Genomic DNA, 23719 nt, shown 5'->3' with positions numbered 1-23719 from the left:
AATGTGTATCAACATCAATAGGAAGGTTACACTCTTTTGGTACAAAAATAAGACCACTCCTGACTTGAAGAGAGGGTTCTTTACATTTGCTTCTGAACCATTACTAAAAATGTGTCAATAATGCAATGCTTATAGCCAAGATAATGCACTTTAAAAACTAATTGTTAATAAAAATATATCTAGTGAAGATAAAAGACATTTAGATCCTTTCAAAGATTCTATTTTTGTTCTCTCCTCACCTTACCCCCAGACTATAAAGATAAAACTCTTTCTTACATATACTAGTCATATTACTATTACTTCTCTCATCAGAACAAAAATACAATACACAAAACATACTAGAAATAGTTGGTTCTTTTTAATCAGCTATTGATGGTATAATAAAATAAATTTAAGTGGCACCTAATTTAAACATTTAAAATAGTTCATTGAAGGATAATCTACAACACAATATGTTAAGCCAAATAGTCAAAATAACACCTCTTTTTTTTTTCAAGAAGAAATAAAGGCATGATCAACATTACGATCAACAAATTGGGTTCATTTGGACACTTATAGATGACTTTGTAGGCATGTTGGCAGGCACGATGTTGAAATACAATCCACTTGACTTATAAATAATGGTAAGATAAAAAAAAGAAAGCTATACATTTCAGAATTCTCTGAAATTAAAGAAAAATATCCACCAAATATCACAACAGATCTTTTAATGACTAATTTTTTTTAACATTACAATTGCTGTTTTAGGGGACACTTTTTCTCTTTGAACATTTAACTAAATGTTCAATGTGTTAAATAATTTACAGAGAGAAATAAGTTTTGTGTTCTGTACAAATTAAAGGACCCATGAATATAACCCCTTCCCACCACCAAAGCTCAAATTTGCAATGGTCTCAGCAGAAAATAAACAGTTCACAATTTAAACAGAAGTTATAGCATTACAAACGTTTACAGGACTCCTCTCTTATTTTTTTTGAACAACAAAGATTACAATGACAGAACTGAATGATCAGACTGTAAAAATATTTGTGCAAAACTGCATTAATTGTTCTTACCATTCAATAGAGGTAAAACCTATGAACACACAATAACAATAATGAAGAAAAACTACATTGAAAGTAATTCTGTTAGATTTCAAACAACATGGATCATAGTATTACTAAACATTAAAAGAAAATGTGGCACCATGAGCAGCAGAAGCAACAAATGATTCGGCAATTATGCCAGCTAAGGAAGCTGACGCTGGAAAATGCCGAAGTGCATCTCCACACCAGCCATCCAACTTACAAGACTGGAAGCAACTGTAGGGTTTAAAACTCACTTCAGTGTCTTTATTCTTGAAATTTGTAGATCACAAATGAAATATTTAAGAAAGTCCTTTCCCCCCTCTCAAGGAGTGTTTCTTGCATCACTTGGAAATCCTTAAAAGAGTTGAATCATAGACTCTCTGGATTTACCTACACCAATCCATTTAACTGGGAGAGGAAAAAAAATGGTATAAGAATAGTATTAATTCATTTATAACATTCAATTTTTGAGATTAAAAGATCCCACACTTTTCTCAATGTCACCATTTAACTTTTCCCCACTGTGTCTTTTGCTATCTTTTTTTCTCTATTAGCAGATTATGCCAATTTCTAAACAGAATGTGCAGTCAACATTCAGCACGGGTAGTTTGCCTTACTATTTCCTGTTTTCATCACACAATATTTACAACTATTCCATTCCTAAAGATTAGTATAGTAAAATACTGGCCCAAACCAGCAGAGACCTAAAGAACCTAAAGGTTCTTTAATCAGAGACCTAACTTGATTAAAGAACCTTTCATCAAGTTCCTAATTAACTAGAAAAGATAAGCATCTTTGATAAATGGATCATACTAAGAGGACACTGAAGTACCACTCTAACTTTCATATCTCACAAAAAGTGAAATATCTGGAAAAGAATACTGTTTTAACTTGCACAGCCTGAGAACTTGGCTACTGTACCAGTCTAGGGGAATCTCTAATTGTCTGCACCACATGGGTAAAACTTTATGGCATTTTACAGATGTCATTGTTAAATTCATTGTTGTTTATATTTCAAAAGATGTTGACTAAGTGCAGTGAGCAAACATGCTTACAAGATTTGATCTCAAGCTGGGAAACACAGCTAGCAATACGGAAAAACATGATTCATGTTTGGAGATGAACCACAAATATAACGAACAATACAAAATCAGATTAAGTGCATAACAGATTTTATACAGAGGATACTTCCCACTCACTTCACTTTTTGTCTCTGAAATCTCTAACAGTGCATAAAAAAGGAAAGAAGCAATGTTTTAAAAGAAAGATTTCACATAATTAGTCATAGCCATAACTTGGTTATGCCTAACTTCTTGGCCAGCTTACATTTGTTTTTTAATAAAGAGTTTTATCCTTTATTCTTATATTTTTTAAAATTGGATTTCCTATTTTCTGTACCTATTATTTCCTAATATCTGGTCAAGAAACTCCCCCAACTCTCAAGGGTGGCTTAACCCGAAATGAAAAATACCAAAAACCATTTTTGGTGGTGGTAAAGACACAAAGGATTTGTTATTAAGAGGGAGAAAGGAATAAGAATCAATGTCAGAGGGTAAAAAACAGACTAACAGAGAATTAAAAGCAGGGTCAAAAAGGGCGAGAGGTAATCTCTTATCTTCAGGCATATGAAGGATTAGAGAAAGATGATTATATTTACTCTAGGGAATAAAATTATTTTATATTTCCTGGGCATTTGTGCAAATCGTGAGCACTCTATAAAGTAATAATCTGTTTTTTATCCTATTTCAAAAGTAGACAGTTAAGTCAAAAGTAGAAAAAGATACTTCTTCATAAAATATTTATATTTACCTGGAATTTGAAGCTCATCTTCAATAAATCGAACGTAATTTTGTGCATTAATAGGTAGTTCTTTAAAAGTCCTTGCATTTGATATGTCTGTGTTCCATCCTGGGAGAGTCTTATATTGAACTTCAACTTTATTTAAGACTTCTTGGTTTGCTGAACATTAAAGGAATAAGTATATTTGTCCATGGTGTACACTGCTTATTGTCAAACAACTTTTTGATATATTATAGGTTCACAATCTCTTATACTTAGAGCCAGATACCTTTTGGAATTTAGAATTTTTCAGAATTTAGGAAGGTAAAACAGTGCACCATCTAGTATTTTATAATTAAACATATTTCTGCAGCAACAGGATTATTCACTCTAAGTGGGTAGATTATTAGTTCTAATAACATCAGTTCAAGTCAGGTTTTGCCATCAAATAGTTTTGGTGCCAAATTCACAACTTTCCACTTTTAGAGCTTTTTAGATTTCCACACTATGGATTAGGGATTGTGGATCTGTATAATGGCAGCAATCTCACAGAAAGAAGGTTTGCATATTTGCTGTCACCTGGGAAATCTATTGTTTTTGTGAACGTATACACAGGCTTTGCTGGAAATTTTCTTCACTATCTCACCTAACCAGTTTCTCTGTATTCCCTAATAGAAACCGAAAGGGTGCTAAAACAAGAACAGTTTCTTTGACTAGAGACAGTATGGTGGATGCTATGGTACACTGTCCAGATTTCCCTCTTCAGGATTCAGACACTCACTCCCCAGCTATGGGAGTACTGCCTGCTGAGAACTCACAGTTCAGAATCTCCCCAGCTGTCTCCCTGGAGCAGCCCATATCCAGTGACTTGTCAGTGTGGGGATACAAAAGACCTGAGTACTTACCTTAATTAGGGACCACTCTGAAAAACTATTCTAGCCCCAGAGCTCCCCTATGGGATCAGCTAAGGGCTTTTCATGGAACTTCTTTGCAGTTCAACTTCTCCCTCTGCCTAATCCCGCTTCTTCTCTCACTCCCTTACAGATGTTGTTGCTCAGAGCACTTGCAAACAAACTATCTACATGTACATCTCTATATCAGAGAGTCTGTTCCCCAGGGAACCAAAAGTAAGACAGTTGGTGCCAGGAGTGGTATAAGGAAGAAGGCTCTAAAATGGGATCGGATCTTGAAGCTGGATCATTGGCTAGCTGGCTGGCAATGAGGAGGATCACTAGTGGTAGACAGAGTACAGATAATCTCCGGCATGTTATAGTAGTGCAACTGTTAAAACTTTCATGGGAGGTGAACTGGGATGCCACGGTAGGAAGTAAAGCACTCGCAACACCTGAAGCATTGAGAAATGAGCACAATGGAACAACGGAATTGAACGGCTCTAGATGAATGCCATTCATGAATTGGAGAAACACAATGAAAGAATAATGAAAACACCTAGAGAGAATCTCATCTCCTATAGCAGAGAGCAGGAAAAGCTGAGGATCAGGCTTAGGACTCAATCATACAGACAGCAGAGCTCCAGAGAAAGCTGAATTCTCAAATCCAGCAAATCTGCTATGACAAGGCCAGATCCTGTTTGAGAAAAAAGTGGGACCCTGAGACTTTGGATGAGACATCCGGGTTGAATCCCTAGATTCGCCGATGGCCTGCAGAATGGCCTACTACTTTCTGTTAAAGACGAAGGCTTCCCTTTGCTTGAGGATGATGCAGAAGCCTCTGCCTTGCAAGGCAGCTTGGGGCCCTGTCAGGGCCTACCTCTATCTCCCCTCCTGACCAGCAGACAATATCTAGGGTCAAGGTACAACATAAGTTGGCCAAGGATGCACGGGGCCTGCTAAAGGAGGAGAGGGGCTACATTCTGAAGGATCTGTAGGACTGAGCCAGCATTTACCAGCAGGAGCCAAAGAAGTATGTATGGAACTGGATCTTAAAGGTACTGGATCAAGGGGTCCTGCAGTTGGTGGAATAAAAAGTTTAGTAAGAGAGTATATTGATATGGAAGTTCTCTCCTATGATCCATGATACAAACGTGATGGAAACATACTGCTAGGAATGTTCTTGGACGCTTAGAGAAAGTGATGAACCATACTAAGTCAGAACTGTTTGTGATAGATGATAGAAGAAGGAATCAGAAGACTCAGTGGGGCTTCTCCTTCCAGCCATGATGGAGTACATGGTTCTAGACGAACTTTTCCAGCATAAATAACTGTAAAACTGGACAAAATATATGACAACTCTTTCCAGGCAGTGGTCAATAAGCAGCACAAACTGTGGTTTCTGAGAGAAAGAAAACTCGTAAGCAATTCCCGAAACTACTCAACTCTCTGCCTAGGGACAATTTCCTGATCAATGAAAGTCAGGACCCTGGAGTCAGTAGAGAATGGTGGTCCCACTGACGTGAGAAGGAAGATATCCGATTTCAGGGAAGCTGAAGTAGCTAGAATCATCAAGGTTAAGTGTCAGACAGGAGGGAGCTATACAGACAGAGAGGGTACCTCCCCCAGAAGTCTGTGTGAAAGTCCTGTGGCTAAAGTTCAACCATACATGCAAAGAATGGGACCGTGGGAGGCTTACCAGATAGCAGTTGTCACATAGTTGAGTGGGACAAAGATTCTAGAGGTCAAGCAGTGCTGGTAAAAGGGAAGGAACAGGGTACACTGGAGCTCCAGCACTGCCAGATTGGAGAGATCTCTTTATACCTTGTTAACTCTCCTGGCATCCAGCTGAGACAACCGAAAGGCTGTTCATTAAAAGTAAAAACCATACTTTAGATTGAAATCTACTACAGACTCCCGCCCCAACACCCCAACAAAGCCTAAAACCAAGCTCTGCCAAGATCCACAGAGGAGACAATTTGGAGACTGTATCACATTAGGTTAGAGAGATTTGGGAAACACCTTGGGCTCTCCACATAACTATACTAACAAAGCATAAAACCAAGCTATACAAGGTTCAGGATGATCAGCCAGTAATTCAGCTGTCCCCTAAAAAAAGAACCAATACTCTTCAGAGTAAGACAACAGAATCCAAGTCTCTACAACACATTATCCACAATGTCCAATATTCAACCAAAAGTCATTAGACACAGAAACAGTGATCCACAATCAAGGAAAAGAATAGTCAAGAGAAACCAAACTGGAGATGGTCCAGATGTTAGCTAAAAAATAATGACTTTAAACATGTTTCTAAGAACTTGCAGCTCTCCTCAATTCCCAAGGACTGGTCACAAAACCTACCAGCTTACCAAGTTCCATTAAACTAGTCAATATTCCTTCATTTGACATATTTCTAGTCTTACAGGATGACTAAACAATTTAACAGTTTCTATTTCTGGAAGCTGGAAACATTTTTGCAACTTCCTGAGTAACTGAAGAAATCATACAACTAAAGATACACCTGAAAAAACACATCGCCTCAAGTAGGTAATCTCCCTACATCCATCCACTTTAGACACAGAATAGAAGTTAGAAAAAAATCACTCCTGTGGCTTGAAGGACATAGTGGGTTAATGTATTAAGAGCCTACTTACCCTGACAAGCAGGGCTCTTTTCTCCTGTCTCACATTTCTCAAGGAAGGGAGGAATGCCTACAGAGAGGTTACTTTCAAAATAGGGACGATAAGATTCCGGAGCAGCATAACTGGGCTCAGTGGTACCATGTTTCTTCTTTCCTATTTTAAGTTTGAGCACATGCTTGCTGCGACCCAGCACCCAAATGCATAGCAGCTATGAAACAAATGCTAGTAAGTGAATGTACTTGCACTATTCACAAAGGGCATATCAAGTCTGTGGCTATATATCATAAATTATACAGAAGAGCTTTATGAATTGCTCTAATACATACACCAAATAATACTCCTTATACACAGCCTAAAAAAAAGAGTACCTGGGAAATGAGGTATAATTTCACCATCTAACTTGTATGCAACTCCAACTTTGATTTCCGTGAACATGTCCAAAATATCCAATTTGGTAAGTGCCAACCTAATTTTGGAAGAAAAGGTGACATTAAAACAGCAAATTCTTAAAGGCCCTAACAACTAACTTGATAAGGGAGTAAAGGAAAATTCATACAAAGCTAACAGTTCCAAAGCAATTCTGAAAACTGGTTAGGATTATATTTTAAAGCATGCCACACATAAAACACTACAGGGCAATATACTGATGTAATTTTTCCTCATAATAAAAACAATGACTTAACTGATCTACTAGTGGGTTACTTTTCTAATAATTATAGTAGATTTTCACTCTTTGATAGATCCACATCCTCTTGCTTAGTTTCTCAGGATCAACCAACACATATCCATAGAGGGCTGCCTGGAGTAAAGGATGCATCTTATGGCTGTGGGACACAGCAAAAATGACTATTCCACATGGATGACAAGATACATGTACATTTACACATATGCTATCAATCCTCATTTCTTCACTCTCCTTACCATCAATTCCACCCTTCTGGTCAGAAATTGTCAAAGGAGAGTGAGGAAACCACATCAAGGACCTCTTCATGATACATCAAAATCTCCCAATAAACTGACTGAAAAACAGAGTTTTACCAGGAAAATCTATAGAAATTAGATAAAATACTAGGTTTGAGATTCTTGCCCACAAATTACTTTTTTATCCTTTATTCTGTTATTTGCTAGAAATTAAGCGTAATTAATACAAACATGAATACATTTTTACATTTACTTATGTGTATGTGTTAATAACAACTTTTACAGAGCATTTTTAGTGTGCCATGCAGCATGCTATATGCTCTCATCTAGTTTTCAAAATACCCTTTTGAAGTAGATAGTATTATTATCTAGATTTTAAAGATGATGAAAAAGGCACAGAAAGATCAACTTGCCCAAAGTCACACAGCATAATGCATGGATCTGAGATTTGAATCCAGAAGTCAGACGTCTCTCAAGCTCATCCACTAAACCACTGTTATACTGCCTCCCCTCTGTATATATACTCTGTTACTCCATCTATCTATCTACCTACCTTTCTACCTGCCTGTCTTACTTCCCTCTATACTTATATGCATGTAAGAGTATCACGATTCTTTTCTCCCAACCTTGGATGTCTAGGAAAAAAACCTGGGGTCCCTCTCCTTATGTACCCTTCCCCTATATCCTGGTCCACTTCTACCCTGAACTGCAATTTCATTTGGGGTCTAAAGAGTGAAATTTTTCTATTAGTGCACTACCTCTAGTGTGCACTCCACAAAATTTAACCTGTGGTCATGAATTGTCATTTATGAAATAAATGTTTCTAAGAATACTCACGCAGTAAATCCATTAATCATGTGAGCATATTTGAGCAAAACAAGGTCCAACCAGCCACACCGTCTTTTCCTTCCAGTAGTTACACCAAACTCTCTACCCCTTGTTTGTAATAATTCTCCAATTTCCTAAGAAACAGAAAATAAAACCTTAGGATGAGAATACCAATGCTCTAAATCTAGTAGAAGTATACTTAAGATCATATAACAAGTCAAAGTTTCTTAGAGATAAACATCTTTCAGAAAATAAGTTGAAGATAGAATTCCACAGAGATGATAGATTTTATGTGAGGGAGGCATTATTTGAGATAGATCCACTCTTGGCTTCCCTTTTTACCACTATTTTAAAACCAAGAACATTTTTTATGTTATGTTACATTAAATGCTGCATATTAAAAACTAAGTTGTTAGTTAAGTATTTATTAAAATAGATAAGTTAGGTCAATTTGTTCTAAGAACTTTAGTTTGATGATTTTCCTGAAAACCATAAGGCAAACTCTCATCTAGTGGTTGCTATCACAATGTCCTTTTGAAGAGAACTGAGGTTGAAAACAATGCTCAAAGTTCTAAGCTACAGCCACTCCCTACAACCTAATTTTCCCATCTATGATCTATCTGTTCCTTAATTTACACCTTTCTGATTAAAGCCATCATTTCATTACCTCACGTATTCTGACATAATTATAATTAATATGTTGCTCTGTCAGGTTTGAATTCCAGCCTTGTCTATCTGTGTGGCCTTGGGCAAGTTACTTCAGCTCTCCATGCCTCAGTTTCCCCATGTGTAGAATGGGGACGGTAATAGGACCCAGCTCCCAGAGTTGTTGTGAGGATACAAAGAGCTTCTAAGTTTACAGCAATTAAACAGTGCCTGGTCCGAAGTCACCACCAAGTAAGTGTCGGCTATGATTAGACAATGTCTGGAGATCATTTTCCTCAATCTTGACTCCTAATAAGCTCTTGGTGAAAGACAGTTGTTATTTTTAGCGTCTTTCTCCTCTACCATCTTAATCCCCTTCATAAACCCACCTGTCACTTAGCCTTGCAATTACTATTACCTTTAAGCACCCACTAATCCCTCCTCTTTTGTTGTCAATCTGCTGACACTAACAATAAAGGTGTATATAATTTTCTTTAATGTTGCTCTGATTACTCTTGCAAATTAAGTGAAATGCACAGAAGACAATAATTCATTAAGGGAAAAAAAAGCATGATTTTTTATTTTAAAACTTCTAACTTAGATTTACTGAGAAATAGGCTCACATTGTCTTGCTCTGTAGGAAAGGCACCAATACCAACTCTAGTTGTATAAGCTTTCACAACTCCATACACTTCTCCAACATTTTGAGGGGGCATACCCAAGCCAGTACAAACACCTCCAACTGTACAGTTCGAAGAGGTTACAAAAGGGTAAGTTCCTAAAAATAGAAACAAATAGTAAAATATACATAAATGATAGACATTATTTTAAAAATTCTACATTTGAGTATATTCTAGGTATTTGAGAATATAACTAATCGCCCTTTCACAGCCTCAATGTTTTATTCCTGATTCCTTATGTCTGTAGAGAGAGAAAAACATAGGTGGTTAAGCTACAGCTGTAGTGCTTATACTAGAGAGGCTCCTTGAGTACATGCAATTACTCAGCTCTGTCTGGTAGGCACTCACCTAATAGACTGCTAAATAATTTAATGCCAAAACTCTGGTGTTATTCTACTATGCAGACTTATATATATTTTAACACTCTCCTGTTAGTTTAAAGCAAATTTATTTTACTCCCCTGATACAAGTATTTAAGGTGCACCAGCAACCTGGAGTGACAACAGTACACTAAGAATTTTGTGGTATTCAGCATTTTCTGACCTTTTTATCTGTCTTCAGGGAATAATCCCAGAAACGACAAGAGTAAGCAAAGAGTGGTGTACGTCCCCCCCCCAAACCCTGGCCCCAAGATCCTCTTCATACTTAAACTATTCACTATGCTAATTAGACACTGCTTTCTTTCCAGATTGGATAGGCATATTATGGTATCAAAAATACATATCTACTATACAGAAATACACTTTAATTGGCTTACTTGGAGTCAAAAGCCAATGAAATGTCAGTAAGAGCTGAGAATAATCAGATTTATCCTGAAAGATCATGTTTAGATGAAAAGGCCAACAAATTAGGCCAAGAAAGGCAGCAGTTTGAAGACGATAGCATTAACTTCTTGAAGATGGAGGAAATGCTCTAAATCCACTCAGAATCTCACGTCCAGGGAGTTAATTAAACAGACTTCCATAGATCTTAGAATGTGCATGTTTAATAACAATGTATATTCGCTTCTGATTTTTTTAAAAAGGCTGAATTAAAGGTCCTTTCAAAGGATTCATCTAATCATCTTACAGTTCCAAGGAAATGAGGTCTGGAATTGAACCATAAACCAAACAACAACAACAACAAATCACAGTTTATAAAAACCCAAACCCACTGACTCAAATAGTGATTTCATTTTTCTAATGAACTGCAGAACTCAACACAAAATATTCCTCTTTTAAAAAAAGGGTTAGTATAAGATGACAAACTTTCATCATTCCTGAATATACAAGCGAAAAGCCTTATTTTAAAATCCTTTAATGTTAACATTAATTATTTATATCTTAAGCAATTTAGGACTCAGTTAAGCTCCCCATAAATCATATCTCACTTACCAAAATCAATATCTAGTAGTGCTGCATTCGCACCTTCTACCAAGATTTTCTTTGGTGGTCCATGTAGAGCCTCATATAGGAAATAAACTCCATCTCTCACCATTGGTTTAATCCTTTCCATATAACTCTATGTACAAAGACAAAAACCAAGTTCAACATATACTAATAAATTTACAATGAAACCAATACGAGTAAAAATTACCTGACTTTGACAGTGAAAACTGACAAATGCAAAGTAGAAAGGGATTGGTGACAGTGCTCACCCTACTGCAACATTTGGATTGGCTTTGGTCTCTCATGCTGATTCTCCAGAACCAGAAAAGAGATACTATTTCAAGAAAAGTAGAGATACAATGAAATTCAAAGGTTCTCTCTCTCTCTCTCTCCCTCTCTCCCTCTCTCCCTCCTTCTCTCCCTCTCTCCCTCTCTCCCTCTCTCTCTCTCTCTATATATATATATATAGATTTTTTTTTTTTTTTTTTTTTGTGGTACACAGTCCTCTCACTGTTGTGGCCTCTTCCATTGCAGAGCACAGGCTCCGGATGCGCAGGCCCAGCAGCCATGGCTCACAGGCCCAGCCACTCCGCAGCATGTGGGATCTTCCTGGACCGGGGCACGAACCCGTGTCCCCTGCATCAGCAGGCAGACTCTCAACCACTGCACCACCAGGGAAGCCCCAAAGGTTCTATTTTAACCTCGCTGCAAATAATGATGACAATCTTCCGAATAGCCAAGTACTCATACTTCATAAACCAGCTTTCAGGAAAATAAACAAGAACTGAATATATTACATTATGCTTTTATATTTTGTAGGTATTAGAAAAGCAGCATTTAGGGCCTCCCTGGTGGCGCAGTGGTTGAGAGTCCGCCTGCCGATGCAGGGGATACGGGTTCGTGCCCCAGTCTGGGAGGATCCCATATGCCGCGGAGCGGCTGGGCCCGTGAGCCATGGCCGCTGGGCCTGCGTGTCCGGAGCCTGTGCTCCGCAACGGGAGAGGCCACAACAGTGAGAGGCCCGCATACCGCAAAAAGAAAAAAAAAAAAAAAAAAAAAAAAAAGAAAAGCAGCATTTATAGCCCATATAACCATAAGCTGCATCAAGGTTTTTCTCAAAATGTGAAGGCCACAAGTGACACTGCCAAGCATGCAAGTATCAGTAATTGACTACTAATATTCTTTTATTCTTTTCCCATTGTATTCCATTACAGTAAAATACCTTAGCAGTATTACTAGTAGATAATATCAAATACTAACATACACACAAACATGATAAAACTTTCTCAAAACACGTTTAAAGTATTAATAATACTGCTTAATTTTAGGAATTCAATTAAAAATATAATATAAACAAGAGTTTCCCCAAGGCTTATAGTATAACTACAATAAAATCTAGTTTCAACCATGTTTAAATATTTAGCCAGACTAGTATGGAAATTCCAAGATCCACTCATGAACTCACCTGAGTATGTTATACCTATTGATGAAAATATAATTACCCCCTTGGCTCTAGTCCCCAATCTCATGCTTCTTCCTGTTTTAGTCCTTTTTTTTTAATGCCTGAAATGACCATACTATTCATCACAACCCTTGTTCCTTAAAGTCTTGGCTCAACATATAGTAGTCCCCCCCTCATCCTAGGGGGATATGTTCCAAGACCCCCAGGGGATGCCTGAAACCACAGAGAGTACCAAACTGTATACATACTGTGTTTTTTCCTATACATACATACCTATGATAATGTTTAATTTATAAATTCAGCACAGTAAGAGATTAACAACAATAACCAATAATAAAATATAACAATTATGACAATATACTGTAATAAAAGTTACATAAATATGGCCTCTCTCTCCCTCAAAATATCTTACTGTACAGATTTAATGTCTTTTTCATCCTAAGCACTTATGCACTGTTATACTTTTGCAGTTTGAGGTTCAACAGCAAAACTAGCACAAAGTTCTTCTTCCTTCTTCACAATTTCATGGATAGAAGAAGATTCATTCTTACTGTAGACCTTACCAACTCAGCATATGATTTTTTCTCTTTCCTGATTAAGTTGAGAACGTTCACCTTTTCACTTAAAGGAAGCACTGTACGGCTTCTCTTTGGTGTATCCAAATTGCCAGCATCACAACTCTTGTGCTTTGGGACCGTTAGCAAGTAAAATAAGGGTCACTTGAATATAAGCACTGTGATACTATGACAGTCAATCTGATAAGTGAAATGGCTGCTAAGTGACTAATGGGTGGGATGCATTGGACAAAGGGATGACTGACATCTTGGGCAGGATGGAGCAGAACAGCAAGAGATTTCATCACACTACTCAGAAAGTCTCAAATTTAAAACTTATGAGTTGTTTTGCAGTTGACCATGGGAAACTGAAACCATGAAAAGTGAAACCAAGGATAAGGGGGGAATATTGTTTATCACCTATTAAGAATCTTCTTACCTAATTCTGGTCATTATTATTCACCTACTTTACTTTCATTCGGAACATGTATAAAATAGAATTGAAAAGATAGACCCGTACTTTAGCACGTAAATATTTCCAAGTTGCTAGTAATAAATTTAAAATATTTGTTGCATGACAGAATGAAAACAAAATGGCAGTCTATTCCAAGCAACAATCCATACACTGAAATCCAAATACCTAACATTTATAATGTTCCTTGGAGGTCATTTTTTTTTAAGAAATTCAGTGAGTGGCTAGGCCTAAGGCCTGCAACAATTCTAAAAAGACATATCAGGTATGTAAATTCCTATTCAGTTCTGGAATTGATGTCATACTTATTTAAGAGTGACAATCAGACACACGAGAAGCAGCTTCAAACTCACCAAAGATTTTGGAAATGGAAGGGTGGAGAGGATAGGCAACTTGACTACTGACTAACTCAGGCACCAGCTGTGGGCCTAATCTTTGGCCAACTACCTTACTTGTCTCTTAAGAGTACAGTGCTAAAGAAATTGACCCTATGGGGTACCAGTCCTAAATGGGCTGGTTAGTTTTATAAGTTATCATCTCTTACTTGTCCCTTTGTTGATCTATCCCCCAAATTCCTATGAGTGACTTTTATACAACACAAAGCTAGTCTTTTTTTCTGCTCAAAAATTATTCAATAGCTAAACTCCCTATCACTGCATATAAGACCAGCATAAGACCTATGATTTGCTCCCTACTTGTCTAACTTTATTTTCAGGTACTTTATTCTTGCTCCCTGCTCCCCACTCAATATTTTGTTTAAGCTACATCATGTAAAGTTACTCAAACATGCCACATCCTTTTAGGCTATATGCTTTTAGACTTAAAATTACAAATTCACTTCACCATTTCTTACCTATAATACTTTATACATATCTGTGTGGCACTTATTAACCACATGTTCTTCAACCTTATATTTTCAGTTCCTAATACAAAGACTGAATGAATGAAAGATCTAGATGCCAATTTGGCAAACGAGTTTTAAAAAGGACATTATAAATGTCAGAAAGCATTACCTTGAGTTTTTGTAATTCACCTTCAATGTCTATTTCCAAAGTGGGGTATATAGATTTGTACTGGTTAGCCAAAACTTTGAACCTGAAAAATACAGATAAATCAAGACCTCAGCTCTGTTTAAAAATATTCTGAATAATTTCATTTGATTCAAATGGTTTCCAGAGATAAGTGGTCTTAATAACAATCCCCAAACTGAAGTTACACTCTGAGAAATAGAATCTAATAAAGAAGATCAGTCATATGAATAAATGATACACTCAAAATACTTTTTACTGATAGGGATATCAACAATATAATTAAGGTGAGGGGTGGGAGGAGCAGGGAATGACTGAAATCTGTAACCACAAGACTTAAATCGAATTAACTATATTGTACTGCATGAAAGACAAAAGGAGATGGTCTAAAAGGACACTTTTAAGAGAGACAGAGGCAGGCGTTAGCAATTTGCCTCCAGTATTCTCAGTGGAGGTGTCCTAACAGTGCAGACAAACTGCTGACTGAAAATGGATACAGCGAGTGATCTTTGATGCCATCTGTTATTAGATGTGACCAACTAACACCTCATCACTGAGTCACCATACAGTTTTCGGATGATTATCAGGTTTCCCATGGAGATTTTTCTACAGAGATTAAGTGTCAATGGGGCATTTCTATTTTTCAAGGTGAGCTTGATACGCAGTAGTTCACCCGTGCCTGAGAGCCTAATTATTTCCAGGTGGGAGGACACAACAGCGTCTTTAGACCTGAAAATCCGAGGACCCCAGGCTGTAGTGACCCCACCACAGCACTGCCACGTCCCCCTGGAAGCATCTCTATTTCTCAGTAAAACATTCCAAACTCCAATCCTTAAATATAATTTTGGCTTTGTCTTTCTGAGGTACTGATATGATATCAACATAATGTTGTTTTCGTGAAGTTAATTTCAAATTAAGGACCAATTCAAATGTAATAAAAAATAACTTTAATATTTCAAATGAAACAAAAAAGCCAACTACTACTACTCAACTAGAATACTGATTTTTATCAATCTGCATATTGGGTTTTAAAAATCCTAAAAATCCATTTGCTCTTTCCATTTTGAAATACAAGGTAGTTACCTCTCAGAGAAGCCATCAAAGTCAGAAACAAGATCACACATCCTGAGTCCACTCCGAGCAGCTTTGGAAGAATAAACTGGGCCAATGCCCTTTTTTGTGGTACCCAAACTTAAAAATAAATCAAAACAAGCTCTGAGTTAGAAAAGAAAGATGCAGTTCTTATGGTCAGATCAACACAAAGAATGAAATTTTTATGCTATTTCCTTTAAGTTTATTTTCACAGTCTTATTGATTTTCTCTGAAATCTAAACAGGATATCCTAATAGTTATTTTTCTTAAACTTCTGGCCTAAAATTTAAACAAAAAAGACTTAAACTGCTTAAACTGCACATACACACACACAAAAAAACCCATACTTTTTTCCTGCTTGTTCTTGTCTCTGTTGTTCCTGGATACCATCAGCCGCTTGATGAAAATCAAATACTGAGGGGGAAAAAACAAAATCAGTTGTTGTTGAGACAAAAGTAATACAGGAAAGCAACATATATTGCATTTTAAATTACTGAAGTTATAAATTCCTTAAGCCTAATTTCTTTATGACAAATTGAATAGATACATTTTAAAAAGCAACAATAATGGTGGGAGTGAAGATTATAATGCTAACTGGTATATTAATATGAAAATATGCCTGATCATTCATTCCTATATATTGCAATCTATTCTATTTTTAAAAATGAGTCCTTAAGAGAGTAATTCTGGAGTACCCTACCCTACAATTCTATAAAGCTCAGTTTACTAAGATATCCTCTTAAAGTTCTGGACTCCAGAAATCTTGGGATTATGTTAATTATCTCCCTTTTCCTCACTGGTCCCAAGCTTCCATCATCTCTCACTAAAGCTGTAGCCTCCTAACGAGTGTACCTATTTCCACTCTTGGACACCTCTAATTCCTACGTTTTAATGCAGCCACAGTCATCTTTCCAAGACACAGATATATCACCACTGTTGTCTTTAAAACTCAGTATCTTTCTAATGCTTAAAAGGAAAAGACAAAACTATTTTACATGGGCTCCTTGTATAGTCGGTGCCCTTTCATCTTACACTGTGCTCTGCCCCCTTTCTGCCCTCCCATACCATCATACAGGCATTCTTTTAAGTCCTTGGCTCCAAGCCATATGCTTTTCCCGTCTGAATAAGACTCTATGCCTTCTCTCTCTTCTCTCTCCCTCTCCTCCTCCCCTTCCCTCTCTGTACTGTTTTCCCCAGATTACATGAATTTACATTCCCACCAACAGTGCACAAGGGTTTCCTTTTCTCCACATCCTTACCAACACGTTATCTCTTGTCTTTTTTTTTTTTTTTTTTTTTTTGCGGTACACGGGCCTCTCACTGTTGTGGCCTCTCCCGTTGTGGAGCACAGGCTCCGGACGCGCAGGCTCAGCGGCCATGGCTCACGGGCCCAGCCGCTCCGTGGCATGTGGGATCTTCCCGGACCGGGGCACGAACCCGTGTCCCTTGCATCGGCAGGCGGACACTCAACCACTGCGCCACCAGGGAAGCCCATATCTCTTGTCTTTTTGATGACATTCTGACAAGTGTGATTATCTCATTGTGATTTTGATTTGTACTTTCCTAATGATTAGTGATGTTGAGCACTTCTTCATGTACCTGTTGGTGATCTTTAATGTCTTCTGTGGAAAAATGTATGTTCAGTTCCTCTGTTCCTTTTTTAAATTGTTTTTTTCTCTTGTGTTGTATGAGTTCTTTATATATTTTAGATATTAACCCCTTATCAGCTATATGATTTGCAACTATTTCTCCATTCTGTAGCTTGCCTTTTCATATTGTTGATGGTTTCCCTTGTTGTACAAAAGTTTTTTTAGTTTGATGTAATCCCATTTGATTATTTTTGCTTTTGTTGCCTTTGCTCTCAGTGTTAAGTAAAAAAAAATCATTACGAAGACCAGTGTTATGGAGCTTACCATCTATGTTTTCTTCTATGAGTTTTATGGTTTCAGGTCTTAGGTTCAAGTCTTTAATCTCATTTTGAGTTAGTTTTCGTGTATAGCCTAAGATAGTGGTCCAGTTTCATTCTTTTGCATGTAGCACTCTAATTCTCCCAACACCATTTATTGAAAAGACTGTCCCTTCCCCATTGTATATTCTTGGCTCCTTTGTTGTAAATTAATTGAATACATATGTGTGGGTTTATTTTGGAGCTCCTTATTCCATTCCATTGATCTGTGTGTCTGTTTTTATGCCAAAGCCATACTGTTTTTTTAAATTACTATAGCTTTGTAATATAATTTGAAATCAGGGAGCATAATGCCTGCAGCTTTATTCTTTCTCAAGATTGCTTTGGCTATTTTTGGGTCTTTTGTGGTTCCATACAAACTTCACAATTGTTTTTTCTATTTCTGTGGAAAATGCCATTGGAATTGCACTGAATTCCAGTGTAACCGAACACACTGAATTCCAAATGCACTGAATCTGTACAGTGCTTTGGGTGGTAAAAACATTTTAACAATATTAATTCTTCCAATCCATAACCATGGAATATCTTTCCATTTATTTGTTTCTTCTTCGGTATCTTTCATCACTGTCTTATCGTTTTCAGTGTACAGGTCTTTCACCTCCTTGGTTAACACAGTACCCTTTTCAGGTACTAGAAGGCTCTGTATAATAAGGTACATGCTGATTAAAGGAGTAAAATATGTGTATACCATTTGTGCCACACCTTCTATATTATGTGGTATGTTAAAATGTTTACTTTTTTCTATGACATGGATTCTAAACCTTGGCCAACAGATCGCTATTATATACTAAAACGATTAGTTCATTATGATGTTCCTATTTTGGTGCCCAACCTAGCCTTTCTCATCTATGTTTGAGAGGCCAGAATAGTTCTGAAGAGCTGTTTCACTAAACTCAGACTTTGCAAATCAGTTAGGACAAGATTGAGACCTTGGAGTACACCACTTCTTTTGAATAAAAAAGCATTTGCATTTCAGCATGTTTTATTTTTTATGTTCAAAGAAGTTACAGAGGCAACTGGCAAATCACAAATAGTTGTTGGAAAGCAGGTGAGCCAAGTACCTTGCCGTAGAGCTAATGTTTTCTTAGGTTTTTCTAGTTTCCAGGAAGCTATGAGTACAATCAGAATCATCACTTTCATGAAGCTTCATCATGGCATGGAGCCTTAATACCACCACAACTACCGTTTTTGAAAGAACAGTCTTTGTCTAAAGTTGCTCGAATATCTCTTCCATTCTCTACAGCCTAGATACTGAAAACACAAAATGCCACCTTGGGGATTCAGTCTAATTTTTTAAATTAAAGACAATTGTGTACCTTCAGTAATTAAGTTTTATTAACACCATCTTATTATTTTTTAATTATCAGAGTTAAGTTTTATTAACACTATTTTTATACTGTATTAAAGTGTCCAGTGTGAGCCTCAGGACATGTAATATCCACTTTGCTTGCTTCTCACACCTTCTCAGGTCTTTTTTTTTTTTTAAGTTTTTTTCTTCTTTTAATATGACCACTTTAAGTCACAATACAGTATTGTAATCTACAACTCAAGATTGTACAGCATATCTCTAGATCTTATTCATCTTGCATCTCCTTCAGGTTTTTACTCAAATGTCATCTTCTCAGTGAAACCTCCCTGGCCACTTTATCTAAAATTATAGCTCCCCACCCAACTCCTCCAAATGCCTGACACTACCGGTCTCCTTTCTCTGATTTACTTTTTCTCCTCAGAATGTATCACTATATACCATGGTACATTACATACCTGTGTTCCCTACTATAGCTCCATTAAGGGACTTTTTTCTTTTCTACTGCTGAATCCTCAGTGCCTAACACCACACCTGACATAGAGTAGGCTTCCGATAGCTGTTGAATCAAAGGACAGACACCCAGCAAACCTTGGATTTCAAATGCTTAAAAAAATTTCAAACTCCCAGTCATTTCTCAGGTCTCTTTTCCTCAATAAACATCTCTTATATTAAAATTTTGTTATGAGATTCAATGGGAAGGGGCACAATTATGATGTAATAGATAGTTCTTTGCATACTTGCTTAAGTATGCTAATGTAAAGAATTGGCCAACAACTTAGTCATTTTTAAATTTCTTTAAAGGAAAATTGATTGTTTAAAGCAAAAATATTAACAATGTATTGTGGAGTTTATAACAGTGTAGACATGAAATGTATGACAATAATAACACAAAGGACTTTACAAGGAAATGCAAGCATTTTGTTGTAAGGACCTTAGGTTAAATGTTACATTATTTTAAGGTAGATCATGAGAAATTTAAAGATGCAGACTATAAACCCTAGAGCAACTTCCAAAATTCATAAAACAAGAGGTATAGCTCATAAGGTAATAGTGGAGATAATATTCAAAATATCAAATCCCAAAGAAATCAGGAAAGAAGAAAAAAAACAAATAGAAAACAATGGGCAGATATAAATTCAACCATACTGCTAATTAACTGTACTAGAAGTAAATGGTCAAAACATTCCAATTAAAAGGCACATGGTCACAATGAATAAAAAGTAAGGCCCAAATACATCTTGTCGACAATAAATGAGCCATAAATATAAAATATAAATAGATTAAAGATTATTAGAGGATGGAAAAAGATACACTAATCTTAAGAAAGCTCTAGTGGCTATATTAATATCAAAGTAGACTTCAGAATAAGAAATATCACCATAAATAAAGAGGACATTTCATAATGATGAAAGAGCTAATTCATCAAAACATAATTTTAAATATACATGCACCTAACAGCTTCAAAGCACACAAAGCAAAAACTTACAGAGTTGAAAAGAAATTAATAGACAAATCCACAATTATTGTTGGAGGTTTTTAACATGCCTCTCTCTCAGTAGCTGACAGATCAAGTAAATAGAAAATCACTTAGGATACAGAAGATCTGAACAATGCTATCTTCCAATTTGATTTAATTGACATTTAAAGAACACTACTCAACAAGAACAGAGCACATATTCTAAATGCATGTAGAACATTAATCAAAACAGGCCACATAATAGGTTATAAAACAAATCTCAACAAATTTTAAAAGGCTAAGATTGTACAGAGTATATTCTGTCTACAACAAAATTAAATTAGAAATAAATAATAGAGAGAAATCAGGAAAATCTTCCAATATTTAGAAACACAAACATCATATTTAACTCATGGATTAAATGGAAATCACAAAAAAAATTACAAAGTATTTTCAACGGAATGGAAATAAACATACAAAATGTCAGTGTTTGGAAATGCAATTAAAATAGTGTTAGAGAGACATGTATAACTTTAAATGCTTATATTAAAAAAGTCTAAAATAAATAATCTAGTAAGCTTCTAAAGAAGCTAAAAAAAAAGAGCAAATTAAACCCAAAGAAAGTAGAAAGAATGGACTAATAAAGAGCTGAAACCAATGAAATAGAAAATAAACATAATCAAATGCTTTTTCTTTGGGGGAAAAACTCAAAATCAATAAAATGGAGAAAGCTCTAGTTAGACTGATCAAGAGAAAATGAGAGAAGATACAAATTATCAATACCAGGAATAAAAGAAAGGACATCACTGCAAACTCTACAGAAATTAAAAGGATAATATACAAACATTAAAAATCTTATGCCAATAATTTGACAAGTTGGATGAAATGAATACAGTCCTTGAAAAAACATAAATTACCAAAACTGACACAAAAAGAAACAGAAAAACCTGAATCTCTCCATATCTGTTAAAGAAGTGGAATTTATAACTAAAAATATCCCCTCAAAGATTCTAGCCAACATTTAAAAGGAAATAATACCAACCCTATATGTACTCTTGCAGAAAAATGAAGGCACTAAAACTAAAAAACTACAGGACAGTATGCCTCCAGATGAAAAAGTAGTACATCTTGGCCAAGTGGGGTAGGGCACCTAAGTTAGGTGCTGGGCATATTTATGAATAAAACAGCTAAAACTCTTTCCCACATGGGCACAGCCTTGTGTGAGACGTTGTTACCGATGGGGGGGACTAATGCCTGGAAGACAAATAACTTGCCAGAGGACACAAAAACAACATTTGGATCCAGATCCCTAAAATTCTAAACCCTGTAATTCTATTATACTATACTCCATATCACCCATCATACTTTGTGCTGACAATCTCAGGATTTTATGAGAAATTTTTAAAATCCTTGGAAAGAGTCAATAGTTTTAAGCATCTATGTACCAGACTAGGTTTTGTGCTTAGTACTGAAATGAGAGTTCTAACGCCAGAATTACCATGGCACTTAGAGAACTGTCCTTTCAGTCCTATGGTAAGAGAGTCCCTGAAGCAAAAATGTGAAGTGGTTACACAGCAATGATTCTCAGCAATTTTCTAGTTAGTTTGATTTTTTGATAACGTTATTTACTTCTTTTCACCATTTCAGAATTGACTATACTAAAAATACATGTTTTTTATAGACATTTTAATAACACATGTTTTAAAGAATACATATATTATTATACATATTACTACTTATATCTAAATTTTAGTCAGAGCTATCCTCTCTGGGCTCAGTTCTCCTCTAACTATTTCTCCTCTAAGAAATACTTTCCTTTAAGAATATAAATTTATGGAAAAGGAAAAACCATTATTAAATAAATATAATAAATTTAAAAATTTTAAAAATTAATTCACATTTGTTATAATTTAAACCACATTACTTTCCTATTACTCTGGTTCTTTGACCCCTTTGTATTAGTATTTTCTTTGGTTTTTGTACTCTAAAGGAATTAAGTAACTTGCTTAACCACTGTGCTACGTTCAAGAATGCAAACTGTCAAGTGACAGACCCAAAGCATTTATAATGAAAAACGTGGAGAATCCAAACAGGAACACAGGTATCTCTCTTAAGACCATGTTCTTTTCAACAGATTGATATCATCAGCATATATTTACATAAGCCGAATTACTTACCTGATTATGTGCATTAATGTTATAAGTTACTCAAAGAGTACATACTAGGTATTATCCTATTTTGCAATCCTAAATTGTGGTATTCTGATATTGAATTTCACATAGCAGATGACAGAGGACCATTACAAAGTTCTGAAGATAAGTAGCGGCTTTCATCATTTATTCACAAGACAGAGGCAATGAATACCAAAAGGCTATACATAAAAACTAGAAAGTTAAAGATGACTCATTTTAACAAAATAAAATACATATAAAGTTAATGATTAGTGAGTGTGAGCAGATAAAAAACAATACAAAAGTAATGCACAAAAATATAATTTTCATTATATACCTAAAAGACTGGCAGTAAGAAAAATAATACAATATTGCTTCCTATATTACAGCCCTATAGGGATGATATGTAAAAGTTTAAAAGTACTAAGGTAATAACCAAAAAATATTTTAAACTATATAGGTGACAGGCTGAGTATGATTCTCTTTTTTAATCAGAAGCTTAAAATGGCCAACAAACATGACAGATTTATAACCTCCTTCCTCATAAAAGCAAAATGAAACCTTTTTGTCCTCATCCAAATTACATGTTATTATTTGGGACTGCAAAGCTTTCTACTTTCTTTTCTTGTCTAGTGATGTATCTACACTATTACTCTGGAAATATAAATTGCAGTTTTGCTAAAAACTAAAAAACTACGAGCTCTTCAAAGAAAAGGTTCAGTTTAAACACAAGTATAATTGATAGTTAATATTTTCATAGTTTAAATAGGTGAAATACAAATGACTCACAGCCTACTTTGTTTTATGGAAAATACAGAAGTATGTATTCTTTACATTTTATCTAGTCACACTAACAACTAGCAAAGTCTTCAGTATGGGAATACCAATCTACTCATGGACAACATATACGATAATATGAACTAATATAAAATTGTTTTGCAGTGGTAATCACAAATTGTTCTTTTCAGATTTTATAGATTAAGAAGCCTATGGCAAACTACGAAATGAAAAGGGAGTTTTCACATAAAAGCTGTATGTCAAGCCAGTACAGTTTACTTCAAATAAGTTATTTTATTGATTTCCTAAGACTATGCATAGTATTCAAATCTGTGATTGTTATTTGGAGGTACTGTCACTTGGCTGATAAATACTCTTAAGAAAATTTTGATGGGGTTGCCTCTTAAATGGAGGTCAATGCTAAAACTACAGCAGCTACTGCCTCAGGAGACATACATATTTAAATACAATTTAAGAGTTCTAATCAATCACAGAAGTTCTAACATGGTTTATAGTTCTTTCTCTTTCCTGGCTATTGCCTCTTAATCATGTCACTGGTAATTAAAAATGCTATCACTTCAGAGGTAGGATAATAACAGGGAAACAACCTTCA

General features: G+C 35.8%; 1 protein-coding gene across 1 annotated transcript in view; it reads right to left on the bottom strand.

Annotated features, from left to right (window-relative positions):
• Window positions 1–382: 382 nt before the first annotated feature.
• The window catches only part of ADSS2 (adenylosuccinate synthase 2), a 39963-nt gene continuing 16626 nt past the window's right edge, over window positions 383–23719 (bottom strand). Inside the window, exons 5-13 of the mRNA XM_060088383.1 lie at window positions 15775–15841; window positions 15419–15526; window positions 14321–14402; window positions 10826–10952; window positions 9396–9550; window positions 8137–8261; window positions 6747–6844; window positions 2877–3026; window positions 383–1475 (exon numbers count right to left, since the gene is read on the bottom strand). Of these exons, the coding sequence (XP_059944366.1) occupies window positions 1423–1475; window positions 2877–3026; window positions 6747–6844; window positions 8137–8261; window positions 9396–9550; window positions 10826–10952; window positions 14321–14402; window positions 15419–15526; window positions 15775–15841 (965 nt within the window). The 3' untranslated portion in view covers window positions 383–1422. The remainder of the gene's footprint in view (window positions 1476–2876; window positions 3027–6746; window positions 6845–8136; window positions 8262–9395; window positions 9551–10825; window positions 10953–14320; window positions 14403–15418; window positions 15527–15774; window positions 15842–23719) is intronic.

This window comes from Mesoplodon densirostris, chromosome 2 (genome assembly GCF_025265405.1).
Source record: "Mesoplodon densirostris isolate mMesDen1 chromosome 2, mMesDen1 primary haplotype, whole genome shotgun sequence".
Taxonomy (NCBI): domain Eukaryota; kingdom Metazoa; phylum Chordata; class Mammalia; order Artiodactyla; family Ziphiidae; genus Mesoplodon; species Mesoplodon densirostris.
Note: the sequence above shows the minus strand (reverse complement) of the source record. Positions and strands in the feature narration are given on the sequence as shown.